This window comes from Lissotriton vulgaris, chromosome 4_1, assembly GCF_964263255.1.
Source record: "Lissotriton vulgaris chromosome 4_1, aLisVul1.2, whole genome shotgun sequence".
In the NCBI taxonomy this organism is placed as follows: Eukaryota; Metazoa; Chordata; class Amphibia; order Caudata; family Salamandridae; genus Lissotriton; species Lissotriton vulgaris.
Window position 1 is genome coordinate 1,133,352,821 of NC_141691.1, and position 23,494 is coordinate 1,133,376,314.

A 23,494-nucleotide genomic window follows, 5' to 3' on the forward strand; every position below is an offset into this window, starting at 1 on the left:
CTGCACAAGCCAGTTTTGCACACGCCTGGTATCATTCAGATGCCAGAATCACCTATTTACGTCCCGAGTCAGACGTTGTTCTTCCTAATACATTGGCCTCGGTTCTACCCTCGGGTGTCCCCAAAATTGTGCAGCTCGTACACACCACCAGCTGGGCATGGCTACAGCTAAGTAAAATCACACAGATGAGCACTCTCTATTCCTCCTACCAAATGCTCTCTTCTTGCCCATCACCTCCGAAAAACTATACCAAAAGACTTGTGCTAAATTCGACTTCCACACAATTGGAGATCTTTTCCCTGCAGGTCATATCTTTGACCCGGAAGACATGCCCGCACTTTCGGAGGGTTCGTTTATGGACAGGTTTGTGTTGGCCAGATTGCGAGCAGCACTACGTGCCAAGTTACCTGAATATCCGCTAGAACCACCCTCCTTCTCACCCTTAACCCTGGTAATCAACAGCGACAAAGGACTACACCTTATTTCACAGCTGTATAAGGCCTGCTCTGAGGTGATGCCATTAGATGACACAAAGGTCCGCTCCGCATGGGAATCTGATTTAGGCACCTCCATCTCAGATGGGCAATGGTTGCCGTGCTGTAGAGTCACAGGATTGGTATCGATGAATAGCAAGCATAGGTTGCTACACTTTAAATTCCTCTGCAGCCTCTATGTCACGCCTGCTAGAGCACACAGGATGGACCCCTCCAGACCACACACATGCCAGCTTTGTCAGGCACCCCACGCCGACTTCGCACACTTGGCTTGGAGCTGCCCGCGAGTTTGTGAATTCTGGGTGAAAATCCATAAACTCCTTAGTATAATGATTCACATCCCCTTGGAGCCGCTGCCAGAGTTTGCGTTATTGGGTAACGTGGTGCAATTCCCTTTAAAAATCCGCAGATTTGTCGCTATCTCTCTTCTCCTAGCCAAAAGGGAAGTTGCAATATCTTGGGGTGGTAAGAGAGCGCTAACAAAGAAGGGATGGTTGCAAAGTATGGCAACTTGTTCAACGCACAGCGATATGTATGCTAGTACTGTGTCAGTGTCTTTCAGACCCAGAGATATTTGGGGCCCTTTACGAGCCTTCCTGTCCTCACAACAACAATCCCCCCCCTACACAACAAAGTCAGGGCAAGGCAGGGATAGACTGAGAGGGTTACTGCAATCATGGTTATACTTATCTACACACGGGACAGTCGGATACTAAATATTGTCATTACATTTGAAATGTAATGCTCTTTTGGAGAATTTAGTGGAGCTATCTTGATTGAACGCGGTCTATGTTTAATGTCCCATCCCCTTCTTAAAATGTCATTGTTGAGCTGTGTCGTAACTACACTGTTATATGCTGTAGTGGAGAAAGTATAGCACTGCCATTGTCGAGATGTATCTGTTGTGAAGTGTAACTAACTCTGTGCCTTGCTTGTATTACCAAAACTTGCAAAATAAAAGAAAAGTAAGCATTTACCACTAGGTTATAATGCACTGAGGAGTATATGGTACGGCTGCATCACAGAACAACCCTGGAGAATAGATTCCGAAGGCTGCAGAGGTGCTCTGCTCATGCATGGGCACCCTGCCTTCAGAATTGATAAGGCCTGGCATAGGGGTGACTGATAGGTTTATATGTGCAGCCATAAGGTATGTATAGTGAACCTATATCTAAGATAGGGATGCATGCACCACCTTACACTGGTTGCAGTAGCAGACCTGTAGTGTCAATTTGAGTGGCCTCTCAGGGGTGGCATAATACATGCTGCAGCCCATTGGTGGCCTCTGTGGTACCTATGCCCTAGGTACATAGTATACCATATACTAGGGACTTAAAAGGGTAGCCCAGAATCCATTCTGGAGTGTCCCTAAAGTACATGCAATTAATTTATAGTAGAAAGCAGCTAGGCTAAGGTCCTGAATAGAAGGGTCCCAGGCAGACTAAGTCGAAAACAGTTAAACATCAGCAAAAAGTGGGGGTAACTATATGAAGCAGATCCTACTCTCCTACACCAATCGCCTTGACTTCCACCTATGCGAATGTCGACGCTCCACCCCTAATTATTTAAGGAGGGTCAAGAGCAGGAACAGGAGAATCCTGAACTTTAATACTCAATCAAGATCATTAACAAAAGCTGTACAACAAGGCTTCTCCAATTCTCAGTATTTTTATATGTACTCAAATAATAGTACCATTACAGAAAGCAAAAGTCATTAAAGTTCAGGGAACTTGCATAAAAACTCAATCATAATAAAACAAAATCCCAGGTGCCTTTAAGAAATCAAGTAAGCACAGCATATCTGGCAATCAATCAAATTAAACATAAACGAGAGTAGATACCGAAAGGACCTCAAGCATCTATCCCTCTCTAAGCAACAAGCAGAACAGCCTAACAGGAACGTCTCATGGGAATAATCTGTCTCTTCCTGGAACAGCATGTCGTTTATAATGTTCTGCACAACCGCAGAGACTCAGTATGATTTTCCCTAAATGGTCACCAATAAAATGTAACTTGCACAGCTCCAATCACATTAATTTAAAAACAAAACATATTTCCACATTATCATCATTCGCAATTATATGCACTATTTGTTGACCCAAAGAAATAATGGGCAAGATGTACGACCTACAATTGCATGTGCAAACCGGTTTGTGACCCGTTTGCGCATCCAATTTCAGTCAGGGTCATGTACAATTCCTAAATAGCAAGTCGCTATTCATTTGCGACTTGCTATTTAGGAATTAGGAGTCGCAAAAAGGGCGTTCCCTTATTAATTGAGTTTGCAGATCAATGTATGAATGTTTTGTGACCGCAATTGCGGTCGCAAAACATCTTGCAAATTACTACCCTCTTCAAGAGGGTGGTAATGCAGTCGAAATTTGGAAGGGGTCCCCCGGGGACCCCTTCCACTTTGTGACTGACGATAAAAATATTTTTTAAGGACAGGCAGTGGTCCCAGGGACCACCTCCCGCCTTTAAAAAATGAAACAAAAAAGTTACATTTTTGTTTTTTAAATGCATCCCATTTTCCTTTAAGGAAATCGGGCTGCATTTTTTTTTTAAAAACTGCTTTATTTAAAAGCAGTCCAAGACATGGGGGTCTGCTGAGCCCAGCAGGCCACCATAACTTGGAGGGCCTGCTATTCCTAATGGGGATGCAAATTGCGAGAGGCTCATTAATATTCATGAGCCTCTCTATTTGAGACCCCATTTGGAATTGCTAACAGTGTGTTTCACACTGTTGTACATCCTAAGTAGCGCCTCGCAAACTGCTAGTCGCAAAAGACTCTCAATTTGCGATGCGCTATTTTTGCCGTCGTACATCTGGCCCCATATGTTTTAATAATAAAAAACACAGGTTAGCAAAGACCTGATTTAGAACTTTAATAACGACTAAGAAACATGAAGAATGTAGTGATCGTGATCGGTGCTATTCAGGGGCTCGAATAAAGAAGATTTTCAGTGTGAGACACCTGCCTGATTCCACTACTGCCAGCGAGGAGGCACCACATGTGGGAGAACCGCAGCTGACTCCCGACCGCAGTCGCTTGGGACTACGAGTCCCAGGATCCCTGCAGCAACACACCTAACCAGGCAATTAGCTCAAATGCGTTACTTAGGAGCGCTGCCGTCCAGCTGCACAGGGCGCTAGCGCCCGGGCAAAGCCTGAAAGGGGCTGGGCCCACCCCTCCTAGCTCTGGATTCTATTCAAATAAACTTGAAGTCGGCTTTCAATTTATTACTAACTGAGGTCATTGCTCTATCCAGAGTTTACTCTACGAGTGGGAAAAGACATCAAAGCAAAGCCACCCGAGTGGAGGTACCTCTTTTTCTTTCCTTTATTACGTCCATGCATGATTAATCTTGTTAGTCGAAATTAGGATTCTTTTCCCTTCTTTGGTTTTTGTTGTTACTTCATAATGCCTAAGCCTCAAAAGGGGAAGCGCAAGACTAATGCAGGTGCTCCAATGCTGCCTCTAAACATAACCATGGACTCATTTTTTTGGATGCAGTTGGCCTCATTAACAAAGAAGTAGAGCTGACAGAACTTCGCCTTTCTCTCTCTTCTCAAACATGTTCTCCGTCGAGTCCGACAGGAAGTAGGGTGTTTAGCCCCTCTAACAGAAGTGCAGGCCTAACAACTACACCCTCACCTGATACATGCCAGGAAGGGAGAGAACTGAACCAGCTCACATTCGAGCTCTCTGATCTTCCCCGGCTTTTCACCCTCTTATTCCCCTTGAGCCTGAAATTGTGATGGTCACCCCTACAGCTTAAGGCGGGGCTGGGAAGAGAAAGAGACAGGAGCCTGGTAGTAAATCCAAATGATCAAGGGTCAACACCACTCAGTCTCCTCAAAAGAAAGATTCCCTGAATACAAAAAAGACTCTGTTTGACACTTCCCAGGATACCCTCAAAGATATTTATAATTGCTACTCTGAAGAAAAGGCTTAGCCCAATTCTGGAGCATCTCGGTTTATTTGAGTTGGAGCTCAGGGTTTTTTTTATCAACAAGGGAGTAATTGGGGAGGAACTGTATCCGATCAAGCACAAACTATGTCCTGCCTAACATTAATGCCAAGCTCAGCCCAATCAGCCCTGGGAGCTGGTCTCAGGGACACATCAGTCAATCAAAACATTACTGTACCCCTCCTAGCTAATTCCTACTACACACAATAGTACAATAATTCACTCTATGTGAGGTCACACTGGGATTAATAAGGAAGATCATGTGGGCTCCCGTGGTTCCAACTATAGTAACCCTTTAAGAAACAAAGATTCAATTCCACACAGGGTAAGTGGCTCATTGCTCATGCAGAGAGAACCACTCGATAAGGGCCATGTAGATTGAATAGGGAACCCCGATTTGAACCAAAAGATATTCACCTCATTTCCTCCCAGAGTGTTCCTCACTATATTATTGTGTTGTAAGATGTCCCCAAAATAGCACATCCTCGCACAGAATCACATGCATCACTTTTGAACAAGGTATCACATTGGCTGCAAAAACATTCTGGATGGTCTAGCGACCTCTCAAACAACATTATCTCCATGAGGGGGGTCTCCTGGATTGATCAACTACCTAAGAGCTCACTGGGTGGTTGTATAATTAACAACTTCAGGCGACCATGCTTAGTAAGGGCTTTATTACTCTCACTCAGGTAAATTTCAACTTCCCTGGAGAACATCAGCGCTCCCCATTGGGCTTTTTTTTCCCACACGCTATTATACAGTGACAGTAAAGACGCTTATCTGGATATAGCAAAGGACACAACTGCCAACCATTATACAAACTTCCCCCTCCCTCTTTCCAACAGGTTCACTCCCTTTGCATCTGTAGAGCATTTGGACTGACTTCCTCAACCAGATCTAATTGGCAACCATCCCACTTCTCCTATTTCTATACAAGGGTTGACCCATTGTGTACCTTCGCAAGAAGGGGACTTTGGTATAATCTCATGGAATTTGGTTGGCTTACGCTCTAAACGGGAGGCCCGGAATGGTGGGCCATTTCCAAATCATTTATTGTAAAGAGACTTGGCTGTTGGACTAGCCTCACTTAAACAGCATTGTTACTTACCATATCCCAGCCATCCCCTCAAAGCAGAATGAACTAAAGAAAGCTAGGCAGCGTTTATTTTGGTGAATGTGGCCTACTGTAAGGTTTCAGAACCTGCCATCACTCCGTTCTACCATATATTTTTGATCACCTTGAAAAAACCTTTTGACCTATTACTGATTCCTTTTTACTATAACATATTTGACCCAGTGGAAAATAGGATTCTTGATGTAGAAGAGGATGCTCTGCATAAGATCCCACATTTTTAAGAAAGAGTTATTTACAATGTGGGTTGGAGATTTTAACATCGAAATCTGCAGTTATGATTCCCCGTAATACGTGGTGTCTGTGATGACTGTGATGAACACCTTAAACACTGCCTATGGGAATGCATTAAACAGAGTGTTCGTCCCTAACCGCCTGACATTTGCACACAATTATACTATGTGATCCCCCACTTAGATCCCGACATATATGGGATCAGGGTCTGACTCTGTCATAGACCACATACTTATATCTAAGGAGCTGTTAACAGCACTGATCGCTTGTTAAATACTGTCCTCATCCATAAGTGACCACATTCCAGTGGCCCTGGAGCTACATTTATCTTTATCCATGTTCCTCTACACCAAATTGAATATAATACAAAATAAGGGTGTAAATATTAGATGAGCAAAGATAGAAAAGGAAGCCTTTCACAGAGATCTATTCACACACACTCAAATAGATATTAATCAGATCTTGCAAGGGGACTCCAAACCATGCAATGTAATCCAGAATTTTACCTCTCTCAAAATGTATATGGCAGTTAAACTGACTAAAAGAGCTGGAAAACCTCGTATTAGCCTAAGATGATTTGATAGTACCTGTTCTAAATCCCACAAGCTTTTAAAACTTGCTTTGAACTAATGTCCAAGAGACAAATTGGGAGGAACAATGGCAAGAACTTCTATAAAGAAGCAGTTTTAAAAAGAAAGACAGAAATAAGGGAAAAGGCCTGGAATAAGTAAAGAGCAGCCAGTGGACTAAAAGACTCCTGAGCCTTCTGGCAAGTAGTAAACTCTTAGGCTCTCCTGGGCGAGACTCTCCCTGAAGTCGAATGGGCTGTTTCTAGCAGTTCTTGGATGACCCACTTCTTAGATATATTTGATCCAAAGGTACAGACCCTTGCACAAGATAATGAGGTCATAGCCATCTGCAATTCCATTGCCGGCCTGGAATTGAGTAGATCCATTAAGGTTGCTGGTGTTATTTTAACAATAGATAATAGTCCCTCTGAAAAACTTCCAGGACGTGATAGGATTCCTTCAGACATTTTAAAATCTTTTCCACAGTTCTGGGCACTTCTTATAACAAATCACCTTAGAAGTGTAATCACCGGCCCCTTGGTCAAAACATGGGAAGAGGGTATCATCATTCCTAATTTTAAAAAGGGGGATAAAAGTCAGCCCTATTGTTATCTGCAAATTTCACTCGTAATAGTACGGTGAAAATGCTAGGAAGGGTTATATTGGCTAAATTAGAAATCTGGGCTGTAGAGACACAGGGGCTATCAGATTTACAGTTTGGGTTTTTCCCAGACTTGGGAACAGTAGAACAGACATTAAAGCCTTCTCTCATAGTCCAAAAACATACACAAGGCCAAAAAGACTGTGTTTATCTTTCCTTTATGGATTTGACGTGCGCCTTTGATACGGTGGACCTCTTAAGATTATGGTCAATAATGTCAGAATTAGGTAATACATAGAGCAATTATTTCTCTACTTCACTCGCTACATTCACACACCGCTGCAGAGTTTGCTTTTGTATGAACGGGAATCTCACAGAAGATTTTACATCAGTAATTAGGGATAGACAGGGTTGTGTCCTGGCATAATTTCTTTTTTTAATCTATGTTAGCATATTTGGAGATCATCTGATGAGGCATGGTATAGATATCCCCAAGATCAACTTTTTGAGAAATTCCTGTGTTACTTTAAGCTGATGATGCTGTTCTTACTAAAGGAACAGCAAATGGCCTTAAAGTCTTATTAGATGCTTTTAATATTTTAAGGGACAACCTAGGTTAAAAAACTAATCGTAACACGTCATATGTTATGAAGTGTGACTTGAATTGAAATAAAAATGTTGAAGTCTTTTTTTTATTGGTGTGGTGTTGTAGGGTAGGAAAAATATATATATATATATGCTTTAAATAATTTTTTAATTTTTAATAAATATTGTTTAGAAATGTATTTATTCATTATTTTATCTAATATTTGTAACTTTTTGTTATATGTAATTAATATTATAATGTGTTCTTTTTATATGTTTAATATATTTAATTGTATATTTTTAAAATATTTATTTATTTTTAAGATTATTACATTTTTCTCAATTGTTTAAATGTTATTAGTAATTTTTGTTTCTCTGCTATCCAACACTTTCCCTACTGTTGCACTCACTGGGTTTGAAGAGTAATTTTTACCCTTCTGTTATCCAGCACTTTCCCTACAGTTGCACTCAATGGAGTGGGAATAGTAATTTTAACCCCTCAGCTATCCAACACTTTCCCTACTGTTGCACTCATTGGAGTGGCAATAGTAATTTTGTACCCCTCGGCTATCCAGCACTTTCCCTACTGTTGCACTCACTGGCATGGGAATAGTAATTTTTACCCCTCCGCTACCCAGCACTTTCCCTACTGTTGCACTCTTTGAAGTGGGAATAGTAATTTTTGGGCCTCCTATTTCCAACACTTTCCCTACTGTTGCTCTCACCTGCGTGGGAATAGTAATTTTTAACCCTCCGATATCCAACATTTTCCCTACTGTTGCACTCACTGGAGTTGGAATAGTAAATTTAATTCTTCCGCTATCCAACATTTACCCTACTTTTGCACTCACTGGAGTGGGAATAGTAAATTTTAGCCCTCCCGTATCCAAGACTTTCCCTACTATTGCACTCTTTGGAGTGGGAATACTAATTTATACCCCACCGCTATCCAACACTTTTCCTACTGTTGCACTCACTGGAGTTGGAATAGAAATTTAATTGTTTCGCTATCCAACATTTTCCCTACTGTTGTATGTATTGTATTGTGAAATGTACGTTTTAATTTTAATAGTTTAATGTTTTAATTAATTATAGAATTTGTTTTTAATTTTAAACTATTGATATATGTATATAGTTTATTTTTATATAATTTACAAGTTTAGAAATTAAATAAAGATTCTAGTTAATAAATTATATTAAAGTAAATACATGTATATGTATAAATTATAATTTTTGTGTTTATGTATTTTAAATTAAGTTTATTTTTTATTTTTAGTTAACATCTATATTAAATTTAATGTATTTTGTTAAAGATAATATTAATAATCTATATATTTAAAATATATCATCTTATTTTATTTATATATTTAAATCTGTATGTTTTACATCTATATTTTTAACTTCAATATTATTGATTCAGTATTTTTGTACTTACCTGTTTAAGTATAGGGAGTCTATGTTTTGCATTCTATATTTGTTGGGATATTTTACATCGATCTTTTTAGCATCGATATTCTATCAGTGGACCAATTGATTTTGTTGGCAAGTTTAAATTAGAAGCTAAAAGGATCAAATCAACCTAGAGTAATCACTACTGCAAGGCCCTGAAGAAATATTTATGTAGGTTTTCCCCAATATACAAAGTATGAGTAATCATGAAAGTACAGTACATTCAGGTATTTGAAGAGGCTGGCAGGAGCTGTCAAAACCCCTTTGATAAAGACAGTAGCCGAATGATGATTTGGTACAGTTTCTAGGTGTAATGGAGTTCATTAGATTGCACTGGGTGCCCTGCTGGTGATTACCATATCTTTTTCTGCCAAATGGAGAAATTAGCAAAGCTTAAAAAAATATCGTATTGTTCATTACTTGAAATGTAATATTTTGGTATGGACCAAACCTGTTCTTTGGACTATGTTTTGTCTTTCAATTAATTGACACCAGTTCTACTTCCATGGTTTGTTTAGTCTCTGACATTTCTAATACATTATCTGAATGTTGTATAGGCTCTAGCTGCTATGCTAAAATCATACTGTTTACTGCAGTTTCTCTTTATCCTCTATGAATTGCTTGATTTGGGTATGTTATAATGAGAAGAATAAGTATTTATACATGCTGTGTTGTTTTATGCAAGCACCAAAAAAGCCCTACTTGTAAGAAAATGTTATTTATAAATTTGTGTTCCCTTAATGTCAGACGCAAAACATTTTCATTGGTATTCAAGAAGTTCAGTCTCTGTCTCCTTCCAAATTATAATATGGTTTATATTTTTGTCTCAGAAAATGTGTCCGTGACAGCTAGAACTACCCTGTGAATATAATGCTTTGGATAGAGAAAATCTGGCCTTTATCGCCATGCATAGCATGTCTTTAGAGACTAAAATACGGTTGTTCACTTTTAAAGATATGAACTGTTGAAGGATGCAGTAATGCCAGTCTAGACTGGCTACTCTGCACCCCTAAGTCAAAAGTGACAAAATACAATTGAAAATTTGTGAGTCAAAATAGGTTGCCAGTTCCACAATTTTCTCTAAAAATGTATTTTGATTCTTTTGGATTCCTTGCGTAATATTTAGTTCTTTATACAAAGAGAGCTTTCATGTATTTTCTGATAAAATGCATTATGAGTAAATCGTTATTGAAGAATTGTCAAGAGATTTTAGCACGTTGATATTTTGCTGTATTGCATTCTAGTATTCTCTGTGAAGAGGTAATACCAATGTTTCTTGTAAATTTGTGGTCTCCTATTTGAAACAATTTTCAATCTTTTTAACATTTCAGGGGTGGTCATCCTTACTTAACAGGCTTAGCAGTTGCTGGTGGAGCTTATTACCTTGGCCTTGAAGGTGCCATCATTGGCCCAATACTTCTCTGCATACTTGTGGTTGCCTCTAATATCTACACTGCAATGCTTGCAAGTCCATCTTCCACGTCATTATCAACACCAACGCCTTCACAATCCCCATGGCCTCAGATGCACTGGTAAGATTATGTGAGCAACTTAACACTAATCTTAAATTAATATATATACTACTGCTTTGATAAATGCTTCAGTGAAATATGTATGCTCTGTATTTACACTCCATATGTATTTATTTTCACATTTCAAGTCTACAGCAAACTCTTCTTAGAGTAAAGCTTATCCTGCATTAAATTATATACACCCAGATAGAAATACAAAATCCATTATTTAACAGTAAAGTGGATCTAAGTGTGGACATCAGCTAACCACCCCTGCACTTTCAATGGCGCAACACAAAATCCCATCAAAGTTTGACCTAAAAAATTACGCAGCTTGGTCATCCTTTGCTACTTACACTGAAGAAGATATATATAAGACTCTTAGTGCCCTGAAGCCGGCTAATCATTTCACTGATCCTCTCCCCGCAAACGCTGTTAAAGACTTTACGCCTCTGCTTCTGCCTCACTGGACCAAGATCATTATCAGTTCTCTTCAACAAGGCTGCATCCCGGACACCCTCAAAGTTGGTCAGGTATCACCCATTCTAAAGAAACCCACGGCAGACCCTACGGACCTAAACAACTATCGTCCTATTTCCAATATTCCTACCTTGGCCAAATTACTAGAAAAATGTGTACACCACCAACTGACAAGGCATATTGATCATAGTGGAGAAGTGTGGCTCACTCATTAGAGCGGCAGACCCTGATGCGGAGGTCTGGCCCGGGACCAGGGTTCAATTCCCGACGCGGCATGGTCCTGAACCCAAAAATGTCCACGGACTCGATAATTCTCGCCTCGGTGCCTATTCTAATCATGGGGTCCCACGCTGCAACTCTGGGCAATAGCTGCTTAATCTCCACTACGGCGGCCCACCCGCTGTGGGATGCCTGGCTTTCACATTGGGGGATGCCCAGTAGGCGATATCTCACAGGGAAAAGCCAGGACGGGTTCCCAAGGCAAGCGCCTTGATGCCTTCGGGTGATACGTGCGCTACATAAGTCGCAATACATACATACATCACTTTGACCTTCTTAACAAACACCAATCAGGCTTCCGAGCAGGTCATAGTACTGAATCAGCCATGACACACATAATTGACGATGAGCTACAAATCTTTGATCAAAAAGGAACTTGCCTACTCATCCTACTAGACCTCTCTTCTGCCTTTGATACTGTCAAACATGAGAACTTGATAGATCTTCTAAAACACATGATGGGTCAATCTGGGTCAGTACTAAACTGGTTTACCTAATTTCTCCAAAACCAGACACAAAAATTCGAGGTCAACAACACCTTGTCCAAACCCGTCCCAGTAACGTTGGGAGTCCCTCAAGGGTCCTCACTTTCTCCGACACTGTTTAATCTCTTTATGGAACCTCTCACCGAAATGCTACACACGTACAATATCACATGTACGCTGATGACACACAACTATACCTGAAGATCCACACCATAGAAGACATCAAACTGTTTAACTCATCGCTCGGGAATACCCAGACTTGGCTGGCAGAAAAGCATCTCAAATTGAATTACCTAAAAAACGCATTTCTGCTAATAGCTCCACCTGCCAAGGTCCCCATTAAGCAAGAATAGATCAAACATCTTACGGCACTCAACATTAAACCAACTATTGTGGAGTCCACACAATCTCTGGGAATAACTCTTGACAGTAACCTCAATATGCAAAAACATATTAGCAACGCAACAAAGGGAGCAAACTTCCAGATAAACACACTGAGGAAGCTGAAACCCTTCCTTCCAGCCAATGACTTCAAGCCGGCTGTTCAAGCTCTAGTTATCGCCAGAGTAGAGTATGGAAGTGTCTCTCTGTGGGGTCTTCCGAAAGTCACAACTGCACCTTTAAGAGCTTCAATAAATGCTGCAAGATTCATCACTGGATCTAAAAGGGCCCACATTTCCCCAGACGTAAAATCCCTGAATTGGCTACCACTGGAAGCCAGAATTAATTTGAAAATAGCGTGTATGACGCACAAAGCCCAGCATCACAAGGCACCCAGTTATCTGGCACAGAAACTGATGATTTCTGGCGGTATAAGAACTTCAAGAAGTTCTGAAAGCCTGCTTCTGAAACCGCAAAGATTCAACAAGAAGAAAACTTACAAACGATCCTTCTCAGGGATGGCGCCCAGGATTTGTAATGCCTTACCCCCAGAAACCAGACTTAATTCTTCTACTGCATCTTTCAAAAAGGAAGTAAAATCGATACTCATGGCAAAATTCTCCTTAGCATAATCTAAAGCCGTAATCCTTAGTAGGACAATGACCCATTTAGAGTTACTATTCATTATATCTAACCTTTACCGGACTCAACTGATTGCTTCTTTGTTTTTCTTTGTTGCTTCACTGTTATATGACTTGCTTCTAATTTATGTATAAAGAACCTTACGGGATGTAAAGGTCTTGTTTGCGCTCTATAAAACTGTAAAATTAATAAATAGGGATAGGTGCTCTAATAATGTAGGAACATGGAGGTAGACAGATTGGCCAGTGGCTGAAAGTGTAGGTCATCCTGTTTGAAACACCCCAGTCCTGTAAAAGGAGGGTTGTGGAAGATTAGGCAAAATTGGAGACCACAAACTTCTCAAACGAAAGTGAACTGTCCATGGTACAAACAAAGCAATAGAGGAAGATATATTCCACTTACAAAACGTGCACCATAATGCTCTAGAGCTTCATGTTGCGTCACTAAAGCGCTCCTGTGTGATTTCTCCCAAGTAAAACTTGTCTCCTGCAGTTCATCATAACAACAACCAAAAAAACATTTTATGTATGAAAAATGTTAAGAGCGCATCGGTTTAATCTCACATAAGCATGGGCGGAGATCGTGGAGCTCCGCATAAGAGAAGTGACCAAAAAACTCCACTGCGCTACCCGGAGTTCCGCAAACAGCACAGTGTGCTTGGTCACTCCAGTTAGCGTTGATTTTCAGCACCAAGTGTTTGTCCTGCGTTGGAAAATCAACGCGAATGGTACAATGTACTGCGCAAGAGGGTGCGGTTTCTTTTCTGCCTCTCGAGTAGATTTTCTACTTGAGCTGCAATTTTCTCAATGCGAATGGAAGGTTGTCAACGCAAGCGATCGTGACCACTTGCAACCGCCTGCATTGAGAAATCCAACTGCTGGCATTGGGAAATCTTGCCGGAGGTGGATTTTTCTCACGGGCTCACCAACTTGATGTTGGAGAGTGATAGCGAGGAAAAATCCCACCAGGAGGTGGATTTTCCTCGCTTGCGCTTGCCAACTTGAGGTTGGAGAGTTGAAGAGAGAGAACAAACTCTGGTCTGCCATTTTTCTGAACTCTGCGATGTGCAGAAAACTCTGCAAACTCCACAAACGGAGCAGAGTCCACCGCCTGGGTTTAATCTCAAGTTGTAGAAATGAGATTCTGATCAGTCTCACTGGTGCAGGGACACCCTTCTTGTCTATGAGTTCAGTAAATAAGGATCGACACTGGAGTGGAAATAAACAAAAATGTATTATATCTCATGAGATGGCTCCGCCATACAGACACTACAAGTGCCTGAGAGGGAAGGAACTAGAACAGCTTGTGGTCTGCCTTTTATACAATCTAGGACGCTTACATTCTGCACTGTACAATCCTGATAAACCCCTACCCAAGTCACTTTCACAGATAAGCAATGGAGGTTACAGCCATTGGTGGGCTAACAGTTTAAGCATCCGTGCTCGTAGGTCTTTCGGCAGGGCAGGTCTGCTTACTCTGACATGCTAATGTTATCACTATGACCAGCTTTCAGTGAACACTCAATTTCTAACTTCGAAAGTCCCCTTAAAAACACAAAATGGAGCTAGCAAGCAAAATGAAGAAGAACAGCGGCTAAGTTAACAGAACACAATATTTTTTACCGCTTAACTAAGTGAATGACCTCTAGAGACCTGAGCTTGAGCACTTCTTCATAAACACTTCAGTCGGTAGCAGGGAGAGGTGTTGTCAAAGGTGTTTAATCATCCACCTATTAGGCAATACATCCACTCATGAATACTCATTTACCCATTCACCCATTTATTTATCATTTTGTGCTTTCACCCACTCACTACTCTAAAATGACTCGCTATCACATTTATCCACTTGTCTATACATACGCACACATACCTTCCCACCCAACATTGAATTTAGAAGCACTTCCACATGTTAACGAAAAAGCCAAACCATTTACCTTTGTAAATACTTGTGTGTTTTTAGAACATTCAATAATCCATAGCAGTTATGGGTCAGTTAGTCAGCATGGATATTTAAAAAACCGAGCTCATTCTGTCCACCAATAGCAAAAGCTGCTGCACATTGTTGAAAGCGGTACAAAAGGGGGTGGTGATGGACGAAGCATCTGAACCAATCAAACACTCACACCCAGTCAACAGATCTGGGTTTATTCCACCACCGTTCTTTAGCCCACTCTGCCACCCCAGTTCAGACATGGCCATATGCCAATCAGTCTGACCCTGTGCCTCATCGGAACAGTCCAGCCCGAACTTCCAAGCCATGCCTTCCCTGGACCGGAAAAAAGCTTTCTAGGACCGGTTTCTGGCATTACAGCCGTCTTCAGCCAGGCTTGCTTGAATCCAGTGGCAAAGTGAGCAAGGGACTCACGTCATGGATTCAAGCAAGCCTGGCTGAAGACGGCTTTAATGCCAGAAATCGGTCCTAGGAAGCTTGAATTGGATGGATTAAACCCAGATCTGTTGACTGGGTGTGAGTGTTTGATTGTTTCAGATGCTCCGTCCATCACCACCCCCTTTTGTACCGCACATTGTTGAAAGCCCCATATTATGCCGCAGGTGTATTTCCCTCTTCATCACTGCGCATTAACCTAGTTTGTGCTTCGTTCTGTAAGCTTGACTCATTCTTCTCCCTTATTACAGGGATCTTGCTGTCAGCTGAAGCACATTATATGCAGAATAATTAACCAACACCTCTACAAAACACTCCTCAAAACAATGAACTCTGTTCGAGGGCCCGAGCTAACTTCAGAAGATCTTCGGAAAAATAACTCCTCCCACTGTACCTGAGTAATTGAACAACAAGAGACACGTTAGTGATAGATTATTCAGTATTATGGTATCTTTCATAGATTCACATGCCTGAATCATTCCCCGTGGTCGAGGCGGGAGTCCCACTGTAAAAATATGTACAATAGCAGTGCCTAAAAATTTCTTGTAGTAGGCTGGAAAAGCCCAAAGGCCTAACTAGGCCTCAAAACTTAGCAGCCTATCTACATCATTATGTAAAAAGACCTGAAATAGTAGCCTCAGCCAATCAGCTGTCCTCACCCTCTAGAACCTTCCCAGCTCAGGCAGTTCTCCTCAGATTTTCACCGCACTTCGTGTGTAAGGGAGTCTCCCTGAGTGCCTACTCAGTTTTTGATCTTTTTTCCTACAAAATGTCTGAAAAGAAGGCTCTTTTCAAAGCTTGTGGAACCTGCTACAAGAAGAGGGTCCATGTGGATGACCAGCACTCTGACTGTATTTATTGTCTGCACCCTTCACATGTTGTGAAGGACTGTAGGATTTGCCGTACCTTCCCTCAGAAAACTATCAGGGATAGGGAGGCATGGGTTCTTTTGTGGTTGAAGTCTTCTTCCACTGATGATGAGGACAAGGCCTCTACCTCCAGCAAGAGAGCTAGATCCAAAGAAAGTTCTTCTCCTGAGAGAAAGAAAAAACTTAAAACCTCTCAGAGAACTTCAGAACCCTCAAAGAGTGCATCGGCTTCTTCAGGTTTAACAACTGTGAGTACAACCCAGGCTAAGACTGTTTCTCTGGTGTCTGTACCTACTACTACTTTGATTTCTGCCTCCTCATCTACTTCTACGGTTACCACTTCTGCTATTACCTCTCCTTTGATGTCTGTTAAACCATCGCTGACTAAAAACAAGTTGCCATCGTCGACGGCTCCGTCGACGACGGCTCCGTCGACTAAATCTTCTGGTCCGTCGACGACAATTCTGTCAACGAAGCCAACATCATCGTCGACGAAGACATCGTCGACAAAGGACTCGTCGTCGAAGTCACCATCGACGGCCTCGCCGACAAAAGACTCGGCGACGAAGACATCATCGACGGCCTCGTCGGGGAAGGGCTCGGCGAGGAAGGACTCGTCGACGAGGACACCATCGACGGACCCGTCGACAAAGGGCTCGTCGACAAAGACACCATCAACGGTCCCGACGACGAGGGACTCGTCGACGAAGGCATCATCAGCGGTCCCGACGACGAGGGACTCGTCGATGAAGGCCTCATCGGCGGTGCCGACGACGAGGGACTCGTCGACGAAGACGCTATCGACGGTCCCGACGACGAAAGGTTCGTCGACGAAGACACCAATCTTTGACATTAACAGGACCGTCGACGGAAATCCCTGTAACAGTGGCTTCTGCAGTGACATCTGCTCATCTATTGCACAATTCACCTCCGACAAAGATACATTACACTCATTTTCAAATGAAAACGTATCAAAGGCAGGATTATTCACACATTTCTCCACTCTTACCATCGCACATTTTGGAGACATATGTGGAGGAGGAGTCAGATGAAGGGGAAGAGGATGACGGTCCTTTTGGGATTGCCCGTCACCCTTCTCAATTAAATATTAAATTTCAGGAGGATGATGAAGAGGATGTCCATGGTCATTATACACATGACGTTTATTCCACGCCATATCAGTCACCTCATACTAGACCTTCTGGGTCTGAGGACACTAGTCATTTGCCAACTTCCTTAATTCAGGATTTGCAGGCTATGTTGGCGGATTATCGCCAGAGATTTCCACCAACCCCGGTTGCACCCACTGGGTCGCCTATTCCAGTTGACGTACCAAGACCTCCGTCACCAAGAGCTTCATTGTCACCAAGACAAGATACTGGTCCAGCTCCTCAAAATGATACGGACACTTCTTCTAATGATGACGAAGAAAGCAGGGAAGAAGGAGAGTTGCCGGATAAGACACCTGTGGATCCTTGGGAGGATTATGTCATTCCTATGCCTTCACCACCTGCGCCCCGCCCTTCAGATTCTCCACCTGAAGATATTGGCGGTTTTCACAATATTATCCAGAGAGCTGCTAATAGATTTGAATTGGCCGTCACAGTTGAGCAGTCGGACTGCTTTTTACATGACTTTAAAGAGGGATATCGCAGAGTTACTAGGGCTATTCCCATTATTGACTATATATCGAAGGAGGGCCTCAACATAATGAAAACACCCGCTTCCATTCCTGCATTCCTTCCAAGAATAGAGAAAAAGTATCGAGCACCATCGGATACTCCATCTTGTTTAATAGGTCACCCTCGACCTGATTCTGTCATATCCCAAGCTGCGCAGCACAAATCCAAAAATCCTTCTGCTCCCATTTCAACACCATCTGACAAGGAGGGCAGAAGACTTGATGCAATTGGAAAGATATTTTCAGCAAATGCAGCAGCCTCCATTAAAGCAGCTAATTCATTGGCTATCCTGGCTCGTTATGATAGACAAATGTGGTCCGATTTAACAGACTATCTTGATTTGATCCCTGAGGATCACCAGATGGAGGTACGCAGAATTGTGCAGGAGGGTGAAAGGGCGGCTTCAGAAATCATCAATTGCGCCCTGGACATTTCAAACACCAATTTCAGGCAATTGGCTGGAGCAGCTGTACTTCGGCGTCAAGGTTGGCTCAGGGCTACCACCTTCAGGCCTGAGGTCCAAACCAAAATCTTGGACATGGCATTCAATGGTGATTCACTTTTTGGGAAGCACATCGATGACGCTTTGCAGGCTATAAAAACTGACACAGATACAGCTAAATCTCTTGGTACCCTGCAATACAAGAGGGGATCCTTTAGAGGAGCAAGAGGCCATGGTAACTCCTCCAGAGGCAATTATTCCAACCAACAAAATCGTCCGTATCAATCTAGCTACAACAAACCTTACTATCAATCCTCTTACAGGCAGCCTGCCTCTGGTTCTTTCTCTCGGCAAGGAGGGAAACGCCGCTCAAGCAATCAAGGGCGAGATTCCAACAAGCGCCAAAGAGCTTTGCCGGATGTCAGCCACTCACCTTTCCCTTCCCGTGGGCGCAAAAATCTCCGCTTTTTACCACCAATGGCGGAAGATAACTTCAGATCAGTGGGTCCTGGATCTGGCCAGCAAGGGACAAACTCTGGAGTTTTTGCAGAAGCCTCCAACAATGCCGCCCAGGGGTCCCCCTCCCCCTCGTCTTCACTTACTCTTCAAAGAAGCCTTAAAGATGCAACACAAGAATGCGATAGAACGAGTCCCTCCTTCTCAGAAAGGGAAAGGGTTTTATTCTCGCTTCTTCCTCGTAGAGAAAAATTCAGAAGAGTGGCGTCCAATATTGGATTTGCGCAAACTCAACAAATATCTAAAGAAACAAAGTTTTTGCATGGTCACGTTGAAGGACATTCTGAATTGTCTTAACGAAGGGGACTTTATGGCTTCTCTGGATCTACAAGACGCCTACTTCCATATCCCTATTCACCCGAAACACCGCAAATACCTAATGTTTCAAGTGGCTGGCTTCCATTTCCAGTTCAAAGTGCTCCCATTCGGCCTAAAGTCGGCCACCAGAATCTGTACCAAATGTCTGGCTCTGGTGGCAGCAATGTTGAGGTCCCAGGGAATGCAAGTTTTCCCATACCTCGACGACTGGCTGTTAAAAGGTCCAACCAGAAACTCAACAATGAAAGCGGTCAGCAGTACACTTTCTCTCTTCTCGAATCTAGGACTGACCCTCAATTCGAAGAAATCTCAGCTCCAACCTCGTCAAGAATTGACCTTTCTGGGAGCAGTCTTGAACACATGCCAGTGCAAAGCGTACCTGACACAAGAGTGACAAAACAAGCTGTTAAAACTAGCAAAACAGATATTCGCAAGAAGGTCACTTTCAGTTCGGATATACGCTTCCCTTCTAGGGATGTGCTCATCTGCGATCAGCCTCATTCCTATGGCGAGACTCAGAATGATACCGTTGCAAGAAGAGTTACTTCGTCAGTGGAAGCAAGTCGAAGGATCATTCAACGACCGCATCAAAGTGACTGCCAAAATGAAACATGCTCTTCTTTGGTGGTCGAAGGCGAACAATTTGTCGCCGGGCCTCACCTTTCTCCAAGAAATTCCAGAGTTCACCCTGACCACGGACGCATCCATGGAAGGTTGGGGAGGTCACCTTCAGGACCTTCAGATCCAGGGAAGATGGTCTCGCCAGTACCAACAGAAGCACATCAACAGATTGGAACTAAGGGCCATTTTTCTCTCCCTACAAGCCTTCCTGCCAAGGATTGAGAATTCGTCCGTGATGGTGCGTACGGACAATACCACCAGCATGTTCTACATAAACAAACAGGGAGGAACGAAATCTCTCACCCTGTCGCTGGAGGCTCAGGAGATGTGGGAATGGGCCCTGCGCCACGGCATATCCCTCAGAGCAGAGCATGTACAAGGCGTTCGGAACTCTCTAGCAGACAGCCTCAGCAGAACGTTCACAGGCTGTCATGAATGGGAGCTCGAACAACATCAAATAGAGATGATCTTTCGACTTTGGGGGACACCGACGCTGGATTTGTTCGCCACACAAAAGAACAGCAAATGCCTGTTTTATGCCGGCAGGTTCCAACAACGGGGTCAAGAGGAAATGCCTTTCTGATGAGATGGACCGGAATGTTTGCATACGCCTATCCTCCGATTCCGCTCATTCCGAAGGTACTGCAAAAGATGAAGAGGGAACACTGCACTCTCATCCTCATTACTCCCCGTTGGCCAAGGCAATTTTGGTTTCAGGAGCTCCTTCTGCTCTCTCAACAACCTCCATTTCGTCTCAAACCGACAAGGTCGATGTTGACAAGGGAGGGAGGTCAAATCCGTCATCCGGATCCTCAATCGCTGCACTTGCATGCTTGGCTCCTGACTTCCTAGAGTTCAAGGACTTAAACATCTCCTCGGACTGCAGAGCGATCTTGTCACAAGCACGTGCACAAAGTACCATCAAAACATATTGTTTCAAGTTGAAGCGATTCTGCTCATGGTGTGGAAACAATGATGTTCATCCACTTCAGGCTCCTCCTGAAGCCATCCTTCCATATCTACTGTCTTTGGCCAAGGCTGGTCTAGCCTTTTCTTCCATTAAGGTGCACCTAGCAGCGATATCCAGATTCAGGAAGAGTTCCAACAAACCATCCTTATGTTCATCCTCTTTGATCAAACAATTCCTTAAGGGGCTATTCTGAGCTTTTCCACCAGTTCGTCGTCCTCCTCCTGAGTGGGATCTTAATATTGTTCTTTCTGAGCTTCTAAAAAGGCCTTTTGAACCGATTCATAAAGCGGAACTGAAGTTTCTTACTTGGAAAGTGGCTATCTTGCTGGCTCTTACTTCAGCTCGCAGAGTTAGTGAAATACAGGCCTTCACTATTACTCACCCTTTCTTGCAATTTTCAAAAGACTTTGTTACGCTTAGAACCAATCCAAAGTTCATTCCTAAAGTACCAACTCAATTCCACATCAATCAACCGGTCAAACTCAGAACCCTTTTCCCGGATCCTAAAACTCCTGCGGAGAAAGTCTTACATTCTCTAGATGTGAAACGATGCCTGAAGTTTTATCTTCAAAAGACAAAGGACATCCGCAAATCTAAGCAGCTTTTTGTTGCTTATGGCAGAGCCACCTTGTAAATGTAAATGTATAGGCATTTATATAGCGCACTACTTACCCGTAGGGTCCCAAGGCGCTTCGACCGCTGCGAAACCCTTCCTGGCTTCCCTGAGAGATGGTCCCTTAATGGGTATCTCCAGGGTGAGACCAGGCATCCCCGGCGGTCTGGTGGGGCCGTTAGTGAAGATGAGGCAAGCTAATGCCCAGAGTTGCCGAGTGTGATCGCTGATCAGAGTGGGCACCGAGGCGAGAGAATTATCGAGTCCGCTGACCCTGGTCCAGAAACCTGCCGCGCCGGGAATCGAACCCTGGTCCCGGGCCGTCCTCTGCTCTCGGGTCTGCCGCCTCTAACCAGTGAGCCACACTACTTCACTACCTTGGGTCAAGCTGTCACAAAAGCAACTATAGCTAGGTGGTTGTCTTCTACAATTACTTTCTGTCATGACAAGGCCAACAAACCTTTATCAAGGAAAGTCAAGGCGCATTCCACGAGAACAATGTCAGCGTCTACGGCCCTTTTCGCTGGAGTGTCGCTGGAGAACATTTGCCGAGCTGCTACTTGGAAAAGTGTACACACTTTTACCGAACATTACTGTCTGCAGTCGGCGATTCATGATGCTACAGCAGTTGGTGATGCTGTGCTGCAGCATCTTCTTCACTAAGGTTGGATAACTTATGGTCTTTTATTCTTCTTTTAAAGTTTAAGTATTTATAATGCTGTCCTTTCAATGATGTTTTATGAAGGTTTTAATGCATATGCTATGTTAACGAATTTGTACTCTATTACCTTCCTGGTTGAGTGGGGATGGATATATGATTTCTTTGTCTCCCACCTTCCTCTATCGACAGACATGATGTTACTGCTTGCTACTCTGATTCAGGCATGTGAATCTATGAAAGATACCCTAATACTGGATAGGAAAACGAGTTACTTACCTGTAACTACGGTTATCCAGTATTGGTATCTTTCATAGATTCACATGCACCCACCCTCCTCCCTGGCAGGGCAGTTCTATTCTATGGATACTCATTCTCACCTGTGCTGGGAAAATCTGAGGAGAACTGCCTGAGCTGGGAAGGTTCTAGAGGGTGAGGACAGCTGATTGGCTGAGGCTACTATTTCAGGTCTTTTTTTTACATAATGATGTAGATAGGCTGCTAAGTTTTGAGGCCTAGTTAGGCCTTTGGGCTTTTCCAGCCTACTACAAGAAATTTTTAGGCACTGCTATTGTACATATTTTTACCGTGGGACTCCCGCCTCGACGACTGGGAATCATTCAGGCATGTGAATCTATGAAAGATACTAATACTGGATAACCGTAGTTACAGGTAAGTAACTCGTTTTCTTCCTTACCTTAGAATATCCCCAGGCGTCAGACTGGATCCGGAAATTTTTTGTCAGCAGTACCCCTTCTTGCCGGAAGGTGGCATTGTGTGGCTCCGCGTCAGTCGCTGGTGTCGTAGACGCCGAGATGTCACAGAGACGACTTCGGCGCCACCCATGCGCGCTGCCGTTGGTTCTTTCTTTTACCGCACCAGCAAATGCAGATCTGATTAGCGCACGTACCGTAGTCACTTTTTGACTAAACTTTTGAGACTTTTTGTCTTCCATTTCTGAGTCTTTGACTCCTGGTGCCACATAAGGATGCCTGGGTTTAAATCCTGCAGGACCTGTCGCCGTACGATGTCGGTGGCCGACCCCCTTGGCATCTGTCTCTACTGTCTGGAGCGCAACCATGACTCCCGGTCATGTTCAGACTTTCTGGCCATGGCTCCGAAGGCCTTACGGGAGCGGTACCTTAAGCTACTGGAGGCCCAGCAGTCGCCTCCATGCCATTCGAGGTCCAGTTGTCGATCAAGGGATCGTCCGTGGAGCCATCATTATCATCGCTCCTCGGGGTTGAAGTCTTCACACTCGGGTAAGAGACGTCATAAGAAGAAGTCGAAGCGTTTATGCTTTCCGACGTCCCCCGTCGGTCTCAGGATGCGGACCATGGGGCCGGGGGTACCACCCCGCAGCTCCTTTGGAGCCTGACAGTTCCGCGGCCTACCCACCTTATCCGGGTCCGTCGGCGACTCCTGCCCAGGTGCAAGATTTTCTTGCTGCCGTGGACCGCCTTTTCAAGCCTCTGGCTCCCACCAGCGTGCCTTCAAGCCGTGGTGCCAGCTGAGGGCCCTCTCTTGCCGCCAGCTCCACTGCCGGCGCCTCAAAGTCCTCCGCCGGCGGCTCCGGCGCCACATGGTCTCAGCCGCCGACTCC

General features: G+C 43.5%; 1 protein-coding gene across 2 annotated transcripts in view; it reads left to right on the top strand.

The window, feature by feature from the left end:
- The window catches only part of TMEM245 (transmembrane protein 245), a 982,890-nt gene that overhangs the window by 930,452 nt on the left and 28,944 nt on the right, over nt 1-23,494 (top strand). For both annotated transcript variants that reach the window (XM_086965376.1, XM_086965377.1), the window contains one exon: nt 10,371-10,571. In XM_086965376.1, the coding sequence (XP_086821502.1) occupies nt 10,371-10,571 (201 nt within the window). The remainder of the gene's footprint in view (nt 1-10,370; nt 10,572-23,494) is intronic.